The following is a 13850-nucleotide window of genomic DNA, read 5'->3' on the forward strand; positions in this document are numbered from 1 at the left end:
GAGGTTAGCAGCCCAACTTGTAACCACTATGCTACCAGAGCGCCTTTGTAGTCAGCAAACAAAGCATTTGATTAGATGGGAGAACAGTGGCAAGAGCAACTTTAATGTTAGACACGCTGAGTCCCAGCCCTGTGACCTTGGGTCATGATGTGTTGCCAAGTGCCATCGAGTCTGAAGAGAAGTTGGTGGCAAAGTTGGCCATATTGGTACTGAGCTATAGGATCAGCACTGGACTGTGAATCACAAGGTCGGCAGTTCCAACTCACCAGTTGCTCCTTGGAAACCCTGTACAGGGTTGCTATGAGTCAGAACTAACTCGATGGCATTTAACAAGAATACTTACACACATATATAGTATATTTACAGTTCTAGAATTCAAAACCCTCTGAATTTTAAAACCCATCTGGCCCCAAGCATTTCTGACAGGGCACTGTGAACCTGCCCTTGTTTTCTTGCTTAGTAACCCAGGACTGGTTCAAGGATAAGAGTGGATGGAATGAAACAGGATCACAATCTTTTCAATTGTTTTAGAATTCCAGCAGAAGGTGGACCATGTACTCCAGTTGTGTGTTATGACGCTACGCTCTGGCCATACCATAAAAAAGGCCTGCTACTTTAAGAATGAAACCACCAAAAGGACATCCTCAGAAACAGGTAAGGGGTGTTGTATACTTGGTAGCAACTGTTTTTTTATTTATTTAGTTTTATTTTGTTGTTTTTGAGACTAGACAGAGCAGAACATTCACTAACTCAACAATGTCTACATATACCAACTCAGGGAACTTGATTGCACTCTTAAGTCGTACATTCATTTCACCTTCCTTTACCGAATCATTCCTCCACCATGAACATGATCTCATTGCCTGGCAATTCCTAACTATCGTGATGCACAATCTATTTGCCTTCATTCATCACAAACACACACAGAAGTGTTCCTCACCCAGATTTTCCTGTGGAAAAAAGCACAAGGATGGCGGACTGTATTCTAATCATTTAAAAAGTGGCAGATAAATAGTTTTTAATAACATGAGGGAAATTGTTACTATAACATTAGACATTGAAATACATTGAAAGCAGAAGATATAAGATTTTATATAATATGAGGAGGGGGGCTACAAAAAGTTCATGGAAAAATTCCACTATCTTTTCATTCTACTTGTCCACCAACTTTTTGAAGCCTTCTCATATACTTATAATGATATTTTTTTAACTGTTCTTTTAATTTAAAGGAAGTATGCAGAGAAAATTTATAGTGGTTGACTTTGAGCTGTAAGGTCATGGTGACTAATTGTCCTCTCCACCCCCACCCTGGTCTCCAATGGGTGTGCCAGCTGGGTTGTAAGTGTGCCAGGAGCTATTGATCCCTTCATACCTTGAGTTGGTAGATACCCCTGGCAGCAAGCAGACCCAACAGGAAATCCTTGGAAGACAATGTTTGAAGAATGGGGATTGACAGCCGATCCCCACTCTCTCCTCTATCCTGCAGGTAACAAGCACAAAAAACAACATCTGGTCATCTGTAACTGCCGATCACCACCTGCACAAAGATTGCCTCCACAGAAGATAGTCTTGGAAACACACAGGGAGGAGAAACGTTCAACGGACAGAGGTATGACTGGTCACAAGGCTCAAGTATGGGTGGACAAGGTGGTAAGACACAGGACCCTGGTAAGTGCCACTCTGGGCAACAACCCCAAGTCTGCATCTTCACATGTTACCAGAAACTTCTGTACCTTTGCAGTTGATGTGCCCATTGTTGCTGAGAAGTACCATAGAGTCGGTTATGAATCTTAGCAACCCTCAACAGGGTTTCCAAGGCTGTAAATCTTTCCTGGTGTGGTGCTGTGGGTTAATGTGCCAGACTGCAAAGCCATTTGAACTGCAAGGTTGGCAGTTCAAGCTCACCAGCTGCTCTTTGGAAACCCTATACAGGGTCGCTATGGGTCAGAATTGACTCGACGGCACTTGACAACAACAACAACAAATCTTTATGAGAACAGAAAGCCTCATCTTTTTTCCCAACTAGCTGGTGGGCTCAAACCGCTAATGTTGTGGTTGTTGTTGTTAGGTGACATCAAGTTGGTACCAACTCAAAGCAACCCTGTGCATAACAAAGCGAAGCATTGCCCAGTCCTGCATCAACTTTACAATCGTTACTACACCTCAGCCCACTGCTGTTGCCACTGTGCCAGTCCATTTTGTTGAGGGTCTTCCTCTTTTTCTCTGACCCTCCACTTTACCAAACATGATATCCTTCTCCAGCAACTGGTCCCTCCTGACAATATGTCTGAAGTATGAGAGATAAAGTCTGTCCAACACAGATCTATTTGTTCTATTGACAGTCCATGGTACTTGCAATATTCTCCTCCAACACCATAACCAAATAAATCAATTCTTTCCATCTTCCTTATTTGCTGTCCAATTTTCACATGCATATGAGATTATTGAAAATACCATGGCTTGAATCAGACACACCTTAGTTCTCAAACTGACATTTTTGTTTTCCAACATTTTATACAGGTGTTGCGCAGCAGATTTGCCTAATGCAATACATCATTTGATTTCTTGACTGCTGCTTCCATGAGTGTTGATGGTTGATCCATGCAAAATGAAGTCTTTGATAACTTCAATCTTTTCTCTATTTATATGGATGGTATTTATTGGTCCAGTGGTAATGTTCTGATTGTTGTTAAGTGCCATAGAGTCAGTTCCGACTCATAGCGACCCTGTACAGGGTTTCCGAGGCTGTAAATCTTTACAGGAGCAGAAAGTGTCACCTTTGTCCCATGGAACAGCTGGTAGTTTAGAACTGCTGACCTTGCAGTTAATAGCCTGATTCATAATCACTATGCTACCAGATCTCCTAATGTTCTGATTAGCAGTCTAGTATTTATCCTACAGAGCCATAGTGTCAGTTAGTGTTGTACAAAGAAGGTGGAGGGGTAGCTGCTGTTTCAATGCATGTGCATTCTACAATGAAGCACCCCATTCTTATTTTGAAACGCTTCCTATGAATTTGATTTCTGTATGTATTATTCCTACTGAAACGTTGTATCCCCTGAGGTAAAACACATTACCCAAGAAATTTCAACATTTTGTCAAAGAAAGAAAAGCAAGAGTTGTTAGGTTTTTAAAAATATAAATTTGACTCTCATATATTTTAGCTAGTTTTCAAAGTTTTGAATTCTATCACCTACTTACATAAACAGAGTTCCAAGTAGGTTATTCAAGTGACTGTCAAGAATTAAAGAGATTGCCATTAAGAAAACTTGACCAAGAATTGCATATTGTAATTTTAAACATAATTCCTGATGTAAATAACTTAACATCTCAGAGACATACTGGAAGTTTCTATCCCATTAGATATTCTCAAATCATGTAAATTTAGAAGTTTGTTGAAAAATTCTAATTTTAACATTCTCCTAAATATTTTGTATATTCTTTTTCTTAGCATAATTCTGTAAGGGGAAGAAGATTAATGACCCCCTCCCTCCAGGGTCCATAGGTTATGGTTGTTGTTCAGTGCTGTTGAGTCAGTTCTGACTCGTAGCGACCCTGTATAGTGTGTCGAGGAACAGCTGCTGGGTTTCAACTGCCAACCTTATGGTTTGCAGTCCAGTGCTGATTCAACACCAGGAGTCCAGGTTCCACATAGGGAGCTGTAGTTTACTTCAGCATGCAATAAAGAAATCATTTTCTATGTGTAATGTGACATTATTAAAAATTAAAAAAAAGAAGAAGTATTGCATGTCTGTCTATCAGAAAACTCTGAATGACTCCACCCCTTATAGATGGATATTTATTAATCCACATCCATTAAAATACATTCTCTCCTTGTCCACTGCTTGCTACCATGGGAAGTTAGGACCTGGAGATTCTTATAGAAGAGTCTTCAATAAAACACATTCTCTTCTTGTCCACTGTACAATTCCATGGGGAGCCAGGATGTGGAGGTTGTTGTAGACAGGGCCTCATTAAAGTACATTAAAATACAGTCTCTTCTTGTCCACTGTCTACTACCATGGGGAGCTGTCCCTTTTCCAGCTTTTCTCCCTCACGCCCCAGCCCCTGTCTTGTGCACACTAATGTAACCTCCCATGACCCCAATGAAGAGGAAGGAGCTGGTACCTTTAGATCCATTCTGCTTTTACACCTCAGCCTTGGAGCTACATAAATCTTGTGTCCAAGGATTCATCTGCCTTCTAAAGAGGAAGGAGAGTTATCACAACAGGCAAAGTGTGTTCAAATTGAAAAAAAGAAAAAAAGTATTCTTTGAGGAGGGATTTAATCAAGAGCTTGCTAAATGTATTGCTCAGGGAAACACACTTCTTTTTTTTTTTTTTTTAAGTGACAGGACCCAGACCTGTGTTAATACAACATGCTTCTCTGAGCACATTCGACGACCAGTTAATCACTTTTGCTGATGAGGGCGGGGTTTACACCATCTATGTTGAAGACCTGAGGAAAAAACAAAAGAAAAGTAAGACATTTCCTTTCATCTGTAATGATGTGGAGATTACTGGTACCGCAACAAACAAATCTACCAAACAAGAAATCTTGTATGAACAACAAAGTGGTCTCATACTGTATGATTCCTCTAGTCAATGGCAGTAGATGCTTGAGCATCGCTGTGTTGAAATGGATTCTGAAGCTTAATCATTCATCAGGGAAGAATGTCATTATTGGAAAGTGATATCATTTGTGAAAGTTGGTAAGAGGAACCACATATGTTGACTGTGGCTTAATGATCTGTTAAATTGTTCAACCTTATCAATATCCCCAAAGGATAACCTCTACCCACTGCCAGTCCAGTGTCATTGAGTCAATTTAACCTCCACCAAAAGACCATGCTAACTGCAATACTTTAAGTATTCTAATAACAACTGTATTTGGAAATTCACCAGAGCATATTCATTCATTTTTTTCATATTCATAAATGTTTTAGAGCTTCCTCAGAACCACAAAGTGTTGCTTTTATTGGTGTATAAAAAAGTAGAATGCTTTCTGATGTATATATGTTGGAACTGAACCCTTTAGAAACTACTGGATCTCACTAAACGGATTTTATGCATTCTCTTTCAGACAAGGTAGTACTCCTGTGTTATGACTCTAAAATCCCCGCAGGCGAATCAGGTAATTTGGAGGGATGGGTAGCTCTAGTACTTGTATTCTTAAGTTTAGAGTAAAGACAAATCCAGAAGTGGTCCACAGGGAAGGAAGACATAAACTAGCATCTCAGAACGTCCTCTCCAACACAAGCGCATGAGAAAATCGTATCTTCTTAGAGAATTTACTCCATCCCATCTATTTCGTTGTTCAGTGTTTGGTTAAAGGTTTGGTTACATGTAAGACATCCAAAATCATGGTGCCTTAAGCAAGATAAAACTTTATTTCCATCTTAGCCAGCCTGGAATGACAGCTTGTTCAGCAACCATGAAAGCATCTTTCATCTTGTGGCTCTGCCAGCATCTCCATGGTTCAGGAAAACTCATTGTGTCCATCTTCCAAGTCCTGGTCAGAGGAACATGGACGTATGCATTCATTTTAAGGACATAATCAAGACTTCCGCTAGTCTCCGGCTGCTCAGAACTTAGCCACATGGCTAACCTCAGCTACAAGAAGATTGTCTGGGGATGTTCTATCATGTTATGCACAAGAGGTTGTTGTTTTTGTTAAGTGCCGTCGAGTCGGTTCCGACCCATAGCGACCCTGAGCAGGGTTTCCAAGGCTGTCAATTTTTACGGGAGCAGAAAGCCTCATCTTTCTCCTGTGGAGCAGCCGGTAGCTTTGAACTGCTGATCTTGCGGTTCACAGCCCGATTCGTGACCACTGCACTACCAGAGCTCCTATGTACACGAGGAGGAGTTGGATATTGGGAGAAAACTATTAGTGGTTTTCACATGAAGACAAGGACGCTGATGGCCACAGAGGTGCCCATTAGTCACAATTCTCTAATCAGGAAGTATAAAAGATAACTCACCACCTCTCACTTGGTTTTTGAAGTACTCCTATTTAATGACTCCTTCATTGCATTTGGGAGCAGATATTTCAGAGATTTGTCAATGAATGAAGTAGTTCTTTTCAATGATGTCCTGGACTCTTTTGTAGGATGTCACATTTGTTTAAAATAGTCATAATCCTTAACTTCGTAATTTACTTATTCCCCTCCCCCCACTTGTAAGGGTATGAGGCTGGTGCTGTGGAGTATATGGTAAACCTGAGTCTTTCAGCAAACAGAAACTTCTGTCTGCATGCCGACAGCAAGCAGCTCTCCGTGGATGTAAGAGAGGTATGTACTTAACTCTCATGGCTGCCTCCATCCAGTCTTGATCATTTAGATGGTTGGAGTATTTTGGTCTTCAAAAACCTTACTACTGGAAGTCTACTGTCCACCCCCACCACACACACACACTCCAACTAGGAGCTTGTTAGAAGTGGAGAGTTTCAGGCTCCCCACAACTGAATCAGAATGAGACTTTCAATACATCTCTAGGTGGTTCATGTGCACATTAACGTTTGAGAAACATTGCTATTTTAAACTCATGGTCACTGAGTCTACTCTGACTCATAGCGACTCGACAGAACCTATAAGACCCAACAGAACCTATAGGACCCCATAGAACCTACAGGCCCCTTCAGAAACTGTCGGGCCATAGGATTTTCAAGTCTGTAAATCTATATAGAGCTGGGGACTTTAGACCCAGAGAGGGAGAGCAGCTCTGTGTTGACAACTGGGGGACAGGCTTGTAGGGTATACCCTTTGGTTTGTTGATGATGCATGGAGGGGATTGTAACCATGACAACAAAATGATATACAATAGGATGAATGTAAAACTAATGTTCTCTCATGTAAACTATCACATACTTCACAATAAAACATTTAAAAAAAAATCTTTATAGAAACAGACTGCTACCTCTTTGTCCCCAGGAGCAGCTGGTGGGTTTGAACCACAGACCATTCAGTTAGCAGCCCAATGGTTAACATACTGCAAAAGAAATGCTATATCCAGACCCAGTCCTCTAAGCCACACTGCTGCTCAAAGTATACATCCTGGCTCTCAACAACAGACCCAGTCCTCTAAGCCACACTGCTGCTCAAAGTACACATCCTGGCTCTCAACGAAGCAATTTCCCCTCGTGTGGTCTTCCACCTCCTTCTACCTCCCACTCTTCTCCCATTTAGTAATCCATACCTGAATACAAAGGCACTCTGGGAGTGTAGTGGATACCAGTTAGGCTGCGAATCTCAATTCAAAACTACCAGCTTTTCCACGGGAGAAAGACGAAGCTCCCATAAAGATTTATAACCTCAGAAACCCTATGCAGAGTCACTATGAGTCGGAACCAACTCCACAGCACAGAACCACCAACCACCATCACCACATGAACATAGGGAGGTGAAGTCGACTCTGAACTTCCCACTCTCCAATTGCTTACTGTCTCTCTTTTTTCCTCAGTTCCCAGAACTCCAAAAGCCGGAACAGACCTTCTTTCTCCTTCGTAGGCCATCCGCTATTCATTATTCATTTGAATGCAAGAGCAAGCCTGGAACTTACCTAGGGGTCAGCGGCAACCACCTGGAGCTAATTCCAGTAAAGGAACCCTGGGAGCCAACCATTCAACAAAGGATCATGTTCAAGCTGTTAATTTAAATATACTGGGAAGCATTGATCTTAGGTTGAGTGACCCAAAGAGCTGCCACTGTAGAAGTGCTGAGATGTAGAAAGAGACAAGCAGCATCTAAAGGAAATGGGACGCTCAGCACACTCTGGAATGTTTTCCTTGTTATGGATGAGGTGTTTTTCCCCTAACCTTTCAGTTCTGCTTTTCATTTCACTCCTACTGTACATTTAATATGTTGTTGTTGTTAAGTGCTGTTGAGTCAGTTCTGACCCATAACAACCCTGTCCAAGGAGTAGCTGGTGAGCTTGAACCACCAACCTTGCAGTTCAAACAGCTTTGCAGTCTGGCGCATTAACCCACAGCACCACACCAGGACTCCACATTCAATCTAAGTATCTGTATATTAAATAGGGTATTGCTAATGAAAGTAGCAATGATTATGAGGTTGGCCCAGGATCGGGCAGTGTTTTGTTCTGTTGGGTACTGACTTGATGGTACCTACCTACCACAACAACAACAATGAAACTTGCAGGCCTTCAAAAGATACAGCCTGACCTCCACTTTTATACCATTTCAGTCCAGGAAGAACTTCACATTTAGAATTGAGGCTTCTGGGAAGGAGCAGAGAGCCAAGACTCTGTTTGGGTGGGGAGCCATTTTAAAGAGCTACACAAGGACATTGTTTTCCCTGGTTCCAAACACTAAGTGTAAACACTAGAGCAAGGCAAGGCTAAGCCAAACATTAAGAAAAATAAATCCAGTATTTGAAAAGTCATTAATTTCATCCCTGGTTACATTTTTTTCAAAATTTGATTTTTCTATATTGAATTTACCTAAAGTAAGTTGTTCTTACATTAGGAAGTGAAATAAATTGTAGACCAGACATCTCATTGAAATCATTGTGAATGTATTGCTGTTGTTAAGAGCCATCAAGCCAGTTTTGTTCACAGAGATCCATGCTGGATCTCTGAGGAGCAGTTGGTGAGTTTGAACCTCCAACCCCCTTGAAGGTTCAACATAAGATAAAAGACTGGTTCCTAGTCCAGTGCTTATCCTACAGTGCCACACCAGGAGTCCAGTGCGAAGGTATAACAAGCTTTTTTTCCCCCTAAAGTGGACCATGATGTGGATTTGGGCAGCAATTCTAACCTGAGATCTAAGCACACAGTGAGGCCAGACGTCCTCAACCTGTTAAAGTTGGGATGTTACAATGTCCTGTCTGTGACACATCATGGCTTCTGACCCTACCTTTCAGGGATCGATGACTGCTGATGCTCTCGTTGTCACCTGGAACAGACATTCTTCTAATCTTTGTTTCCTATGGGCACATCAAGTCTTTCTGGATAATCCCAATTACCGTAGCATATCCATATGACTTCCGTCCCTTGACTTATGGCCAACTGTGTCATTGATGTATCTTGTGCACACCTTGAGCGTCACTTCCCTACTGCCTGACCTCTAGATGCTAACACCTTTCTTTTGCTTCATCCACCTGGTGTTGTAGAGTTTTATATAAGTCTCTTGATAGATTTAACTGAACACTATTGAGTTTTATAGCTACTATAAAGGTAGTAAAATACATACTCAACTATATAACAACAGTAGTCAACTACCAAAGGGCTTGATTTTGCTTGTTTTAAAGTTAGAGCATTTTATTACTACATTTTTACACAGGTTTAGCACAGTAAATGATAAATAAAATACGGAAAGTCGTCTGAACTGTGGCCTTTTATGAAAGTGTGGGCTTTAGAAGTTTTCATTTGTTGGAGATCTGTTTCTAGTGGAACATAAGATAAAAGACTAGGTCATGCAATTGTAGAACAATATATCTGGGTTTCACTGCTTTGTCGATTGTTACGTTATAGAGACAAAAATAAAAGTATAATCAAATCCATTCTTTCAGAACACTGAATGTTAACCATGTAGCTCTGTATACTACACTGAAAATGACTACAGTTATGCAGTCGAATATATCCATTACACTGTCTATATTCTTAAATAAACTATTTTCAAAAGTATAGGAGATCTTATTGATTTTATCATGAAATGACTCGCAACCCTGAAAGTCTTAAGTGAGAGTAAGCACACACCAGTTCATCAACATCAGTAGTGAGAGTAGACCATTTGTCAGTTACTTTTTGTGACTCTAAGCTAAGTAAGAGATAAGACTCAGGAGAAATTTGGAAAGAAAACTGTGAATCCAATTAAAATGCAGCAGCAGCATTTAAATCTGAAAAGAATGACTCCCACTTCCACAAAATCAAATGATGCAAAAAATTCACAATTCTAATCATTGTGCCTCAAACTGGATTCAGTCTGCTGAGAAATTTCAGCAGAATGGGTAGAGAAATCTTGAAATGAAATCTCAAAATCCCTTCTTCCCTCAGAAGAAATCTCATGGTCCTGGTAGCGTAGTGGTTACGAATCGGGCTGCGAACCTTAAGGTCAGTGGTTCGAAACTACCAGCCGCGAGAAAGATGAGGCTTTCTACTCCCGTAAAGATTTACACCCTCGGAAACCCTGTACAGGGTCGCTATGGGTCGGAACTGACTCGACGGCACTTAACAACAACAACAACAGTTATCTGTAAACACACGCTGGGCATACAGGGCTCTTTTGGGCACCATTAAAGCACTAAAGAAACCCAATCTATGTTCTTTGTCCACAGAGGTCTTAATACATGCGATATGTATTAAAACTCGACCTTTGCAGCTCACAGTGAGAGAGGTCAGTGTAGGTTTGTCATCAAAGAAATCAGGCTGAATTCTCTATCCCTGTACACCAGCATCCACTGCCCTCTGTTCATAGAACTATGCTGAAAGTCAGGTTAAGCAGGTTCCTGCTCTCTGCCCCTGGCTGGGTTTTAGTACGGTTGAGAATCAAGAATGGATGCAAGAAAGTGAAAGGCAATCGATAGAGAACGAATGCTGTACTTCCTGCTTAGGTGCCATGACATTTCTCCAAGTCCAGTTACAGTCCCTGGCCTGGAAGACACTTTGGTGAAGAGAATACATGAATCGCTGTTAGCAGGCTGAGTGATTTCAGCAAATTATGCAACTCCACTGAACCTCTATTTTTTTCTCTGTAGTTGTCTACCCAATATCCATCACCACCACCCTTATTTCCTTACCATGAAACTTCATCTTGTACAGGGCAGCTAAGTTTTAGTGTCCAACTGAAACTACACTGCTTCCCAACTTCCCACTGCAGTTAGACATGATAGCCGTTTGACATAGCTCTGGGCAACAAGATGTAAACAGGATGTTGTTGGTGTTATTAAGGGCCTTTGAGTCAGTTCTGACTCATAGCAAGCCTGTAGCAGGTTTCCAAGGAGCGCTGGTGGATTTGAACCACCAACCTCATGGTTAGCAGTCAAGTGCTTATCCTAGAGTGCCACCCCAGGACACCATGAGCACGATAATGGTGTGAAAACCAGTTTTTGTTTAAGGGGACATGTTTGTCATGCCCTTTTTTAGTCTTTCACCTCTCTCCCTTTCTTCCTACCTGGATCACATATGAGGGGACTTCAAAACTTTCTCATGAACATTTTGCAGCGTCTTCATATGTGAGGCTGAATGTAGAGGAGTCGACGTCTGACAATGAGGTTGTTAAGTATGAGGGAAAAGGCCTTCATGTTAAAAATACAGGTGGGAATGATGGTGTTGCTGACAATATTGGTCCTCTGCCCAGATCCTCTTGGATTGTTTTCTACTAGATCCTTTGGCAATATTTCCATAGGGACCACCCACTCACTACCAGTACATCATCTATCACGCCAGCACTGGCAACTTCCGAGGAAGAACGCCGTAGGTTGATGGAGCTGATTTAATGAAAAGCATCTGTGAATCAGCGTTCCACCCACCAGCCTCATAGGCGTTGGAAAGCCAAGTTCCCGTATTTTGAGTTAGAACAGCTCTGTCTTAAGATACATTCCCAAATGCCTTTGTGGCTAACACCCGAAGGACAGGTCTAGCACTCTGCTTCCAGAAGGTCACAGCCTTGGAAACCCTATGGAGAAGTTTCACCCTGCACAATGGAGTTGCAATAAGTTAGAACAGACAAGAACAATCTTTATACATCAGGAGTCAGGGACAATGTTCATTTTCATCTATATAAGTTTGTATTGCCTAATTCCCTTACATTGAACAAGGGTTTCTTTTCCAGTCAGAGAAAGTAAAAGACCGATGTCCATTTTCAAAAGAAAATTCAAAGCAATCCTACTTTCTTTATCCCTAGCTCATCAACAAAACTTTCTGATTTTTATTTGTTTCCAAGGAATTTGGTACTTATGCATTCATTAGTACCAACAAAATGTTAATGAATGCCAAACATCTGTCAAGAACAATGTCAGGTACTGGGGATATAGAGATGAATAAGAAATTGCTGAGACCCTGAAGGAACTCACAGCCTAGTGAGGGAGACAGCAATGTAAACAGGTTGCTTACAGTCCCACGTGATAAGACCTATTGTGCAGGCATAATATACACAGTCGTTCAACACCAACACTGACTGCACATCTGCTATAATCTGAGCACTATGCCGGCTGCCAGGAATGAGCCATACAATGCAAGCAGGCCCTCCCTAACACTTACTGACAGACACACTGAGGAGAAAATGTCCTTGAAGAAAGAAATGATATTGAGGAGGATGTTGGAGCACTTGGCTTAATTCCACGTTCTTGTGTCTTCACGGTATACTCAGGTGCTTGAATAAAAGGAGGAAATGCATGAAATCAAAATCTCTAATGATGCAGATCCCAAAGGAAGTCATTCAATGAGCTTTCTGGTCTATACATCAGTTACAGATGTTTAGTGCTTCATTATAGTAGTTCAAAAGGGGAAACAACCTAAATGCCTATAAGCTACTGAGTTTCTGGATAAAAAAAAATATCCATACCATCAAAAATAAACAACTTAAAACAACATTACAGGGAGCCATCACAGCAAGCAAGCCATCAAGTCCCTTTAGGACAAACCCCCCCCTCCAAGACTGAAACTCCAAGGGAACACATGAGCAGGCAGGTAAGGTTGCTGGCAACCACATTGGTCTACTAGTGAATGGAAGAGGGGGAAAGGAAGCAATGGAGATATGGGCTGAGTTCAACCACGATCCATAGACTCCCATCACATAGAGATGAGAGAGAGAAGAGGAAGGGCTGCTTGGTCCAAAGTGTGGTGAGATCTGGGGACACCTGAGCCCATGGACATAGCCATGCCCATGGACAAGGACATAGCCATGGAAGGCTAGAGCTGAGAGTGAAGCGTCCAGCTGATATGAAGTGAGGGGAGACACACAAGAATGCCCAAACTTGTAGATAGTACCCATTTGACCTAGCTTTGATGGCTTGATGATCAGAATTCAACTAGAGGAAGTTAAAAAAAAAATTTTTTTTTGATAAAGGAAACAAGTGCTAATTACTACAATTTGATGAACTTGACCTATACTTATGGATGTAGTAGCTCAAAATACCAGTTGAAAGGGGAGGAATCTTCACATCAAGTAACAATCCTATCCCCTCTGTATATAGGGTTGATAGAGAAGGGCAATGTAGACATTGGCTACCTAAAATGGGGGGGGGGGGCTATAAAGGCATGAAGTGACTAACTTACAATTTTTCAAGAGGGAGTTTAGTTTCAGAGTGTGCAGGGGAAGGTAGAATCCCCACTGAATAGTTTTCATCTTGTCTTGATGGGTCTGGTGAAAGGAGATGGGGATAAGACTCTTATGATTCAATAGTGAATAGTTGTTATCATGACTAATTGCGACTGTCACAACTATAAAGGTAGAAGTTTTCTAACAAGGACAGGGGAGTAGTTAATCTTACAGTCCAGAAACAGAGGACCCTAGGATCATCAAGGGAGATGAGCACTATGGAATGTGGAACCCTATGCAGAGAAGCAGCGACACCAGAGATGGAGGCAGAAATAAGGACACGGAGAGAGAGAGAGCAGCTGAGGACTCTAGACTTATGGAAAGAGAAAGGCTGTGCACTGGCAGCCAGGAGGCAAACTTGCAGAATGTGCCCTTTGGTTGTTAAAATGATGATGTATTCCTGAGTGTTGTTTTGCACACTCCCCTACCCCACCCCCCAAAAAAACAAAAACAAAAACAAAAAAAGCCCAGAGGGAATTGAAACAATTACTGTTGAATGATGATTCAAGGAGGTGATTGTAATCATTGCAATGAAATGATGAGTATAAAATCAATGCTATCCCATGTAAACTATT

The 13850-nt window shown here is 41.5% G+C and overlaps 1 protein-coding gene across 1 annotated transcript in view; it reads left to right on the top strand.

Moving 5' to 3' along the window:
- Window positions 1-572: 572 nt before the first annotated feature.
- The window catches only part of IL33 (interleukin 33), a 93562-nt gene continuing 80284 nt past the window's right edge, over window positions 573-13850 (top strand). The window contains exons 1-6 of the mRNA XM_006863843.1: window positions 573-654; window positions 1487-1609; window positions 4349-4480; window positions 5083-5133; window positions 6183-6289; window positions 7458-7592. Coding sequence (XP_006863905.1) covers window positions 573-654; window positions 1487-1609; window positions 4349-4480; window positions 5083-5133; window positions 6183-6289; window positions 7458-7592 — 630 coding nt within the window. The remainder of the gene's footprint in view (window positions 655-1486; window positions 1610-4348; window positions 4481-5082; window positions 5134-6182; window positions 6290-7457; window positions 7593-13850) is intronic.

Source organism: Chrysochloris asiatica, unplaced genomic scaffold (assembly GCF_000296735.1).
Source record: "Chrysochloris asiatica unplaced genomic scaffold, ChrAsi1.0 scaffold00056, whole genome shotgun sequence".
In the NCBI taxonomy this organism is placed as follows: domain Eukaryota; kingdom Metazoa; phylum Chordata; class Mammalia; order Afrosoricida; family Chrysochloridae; genus Chrysochloris; species Chrysochloris asiatica.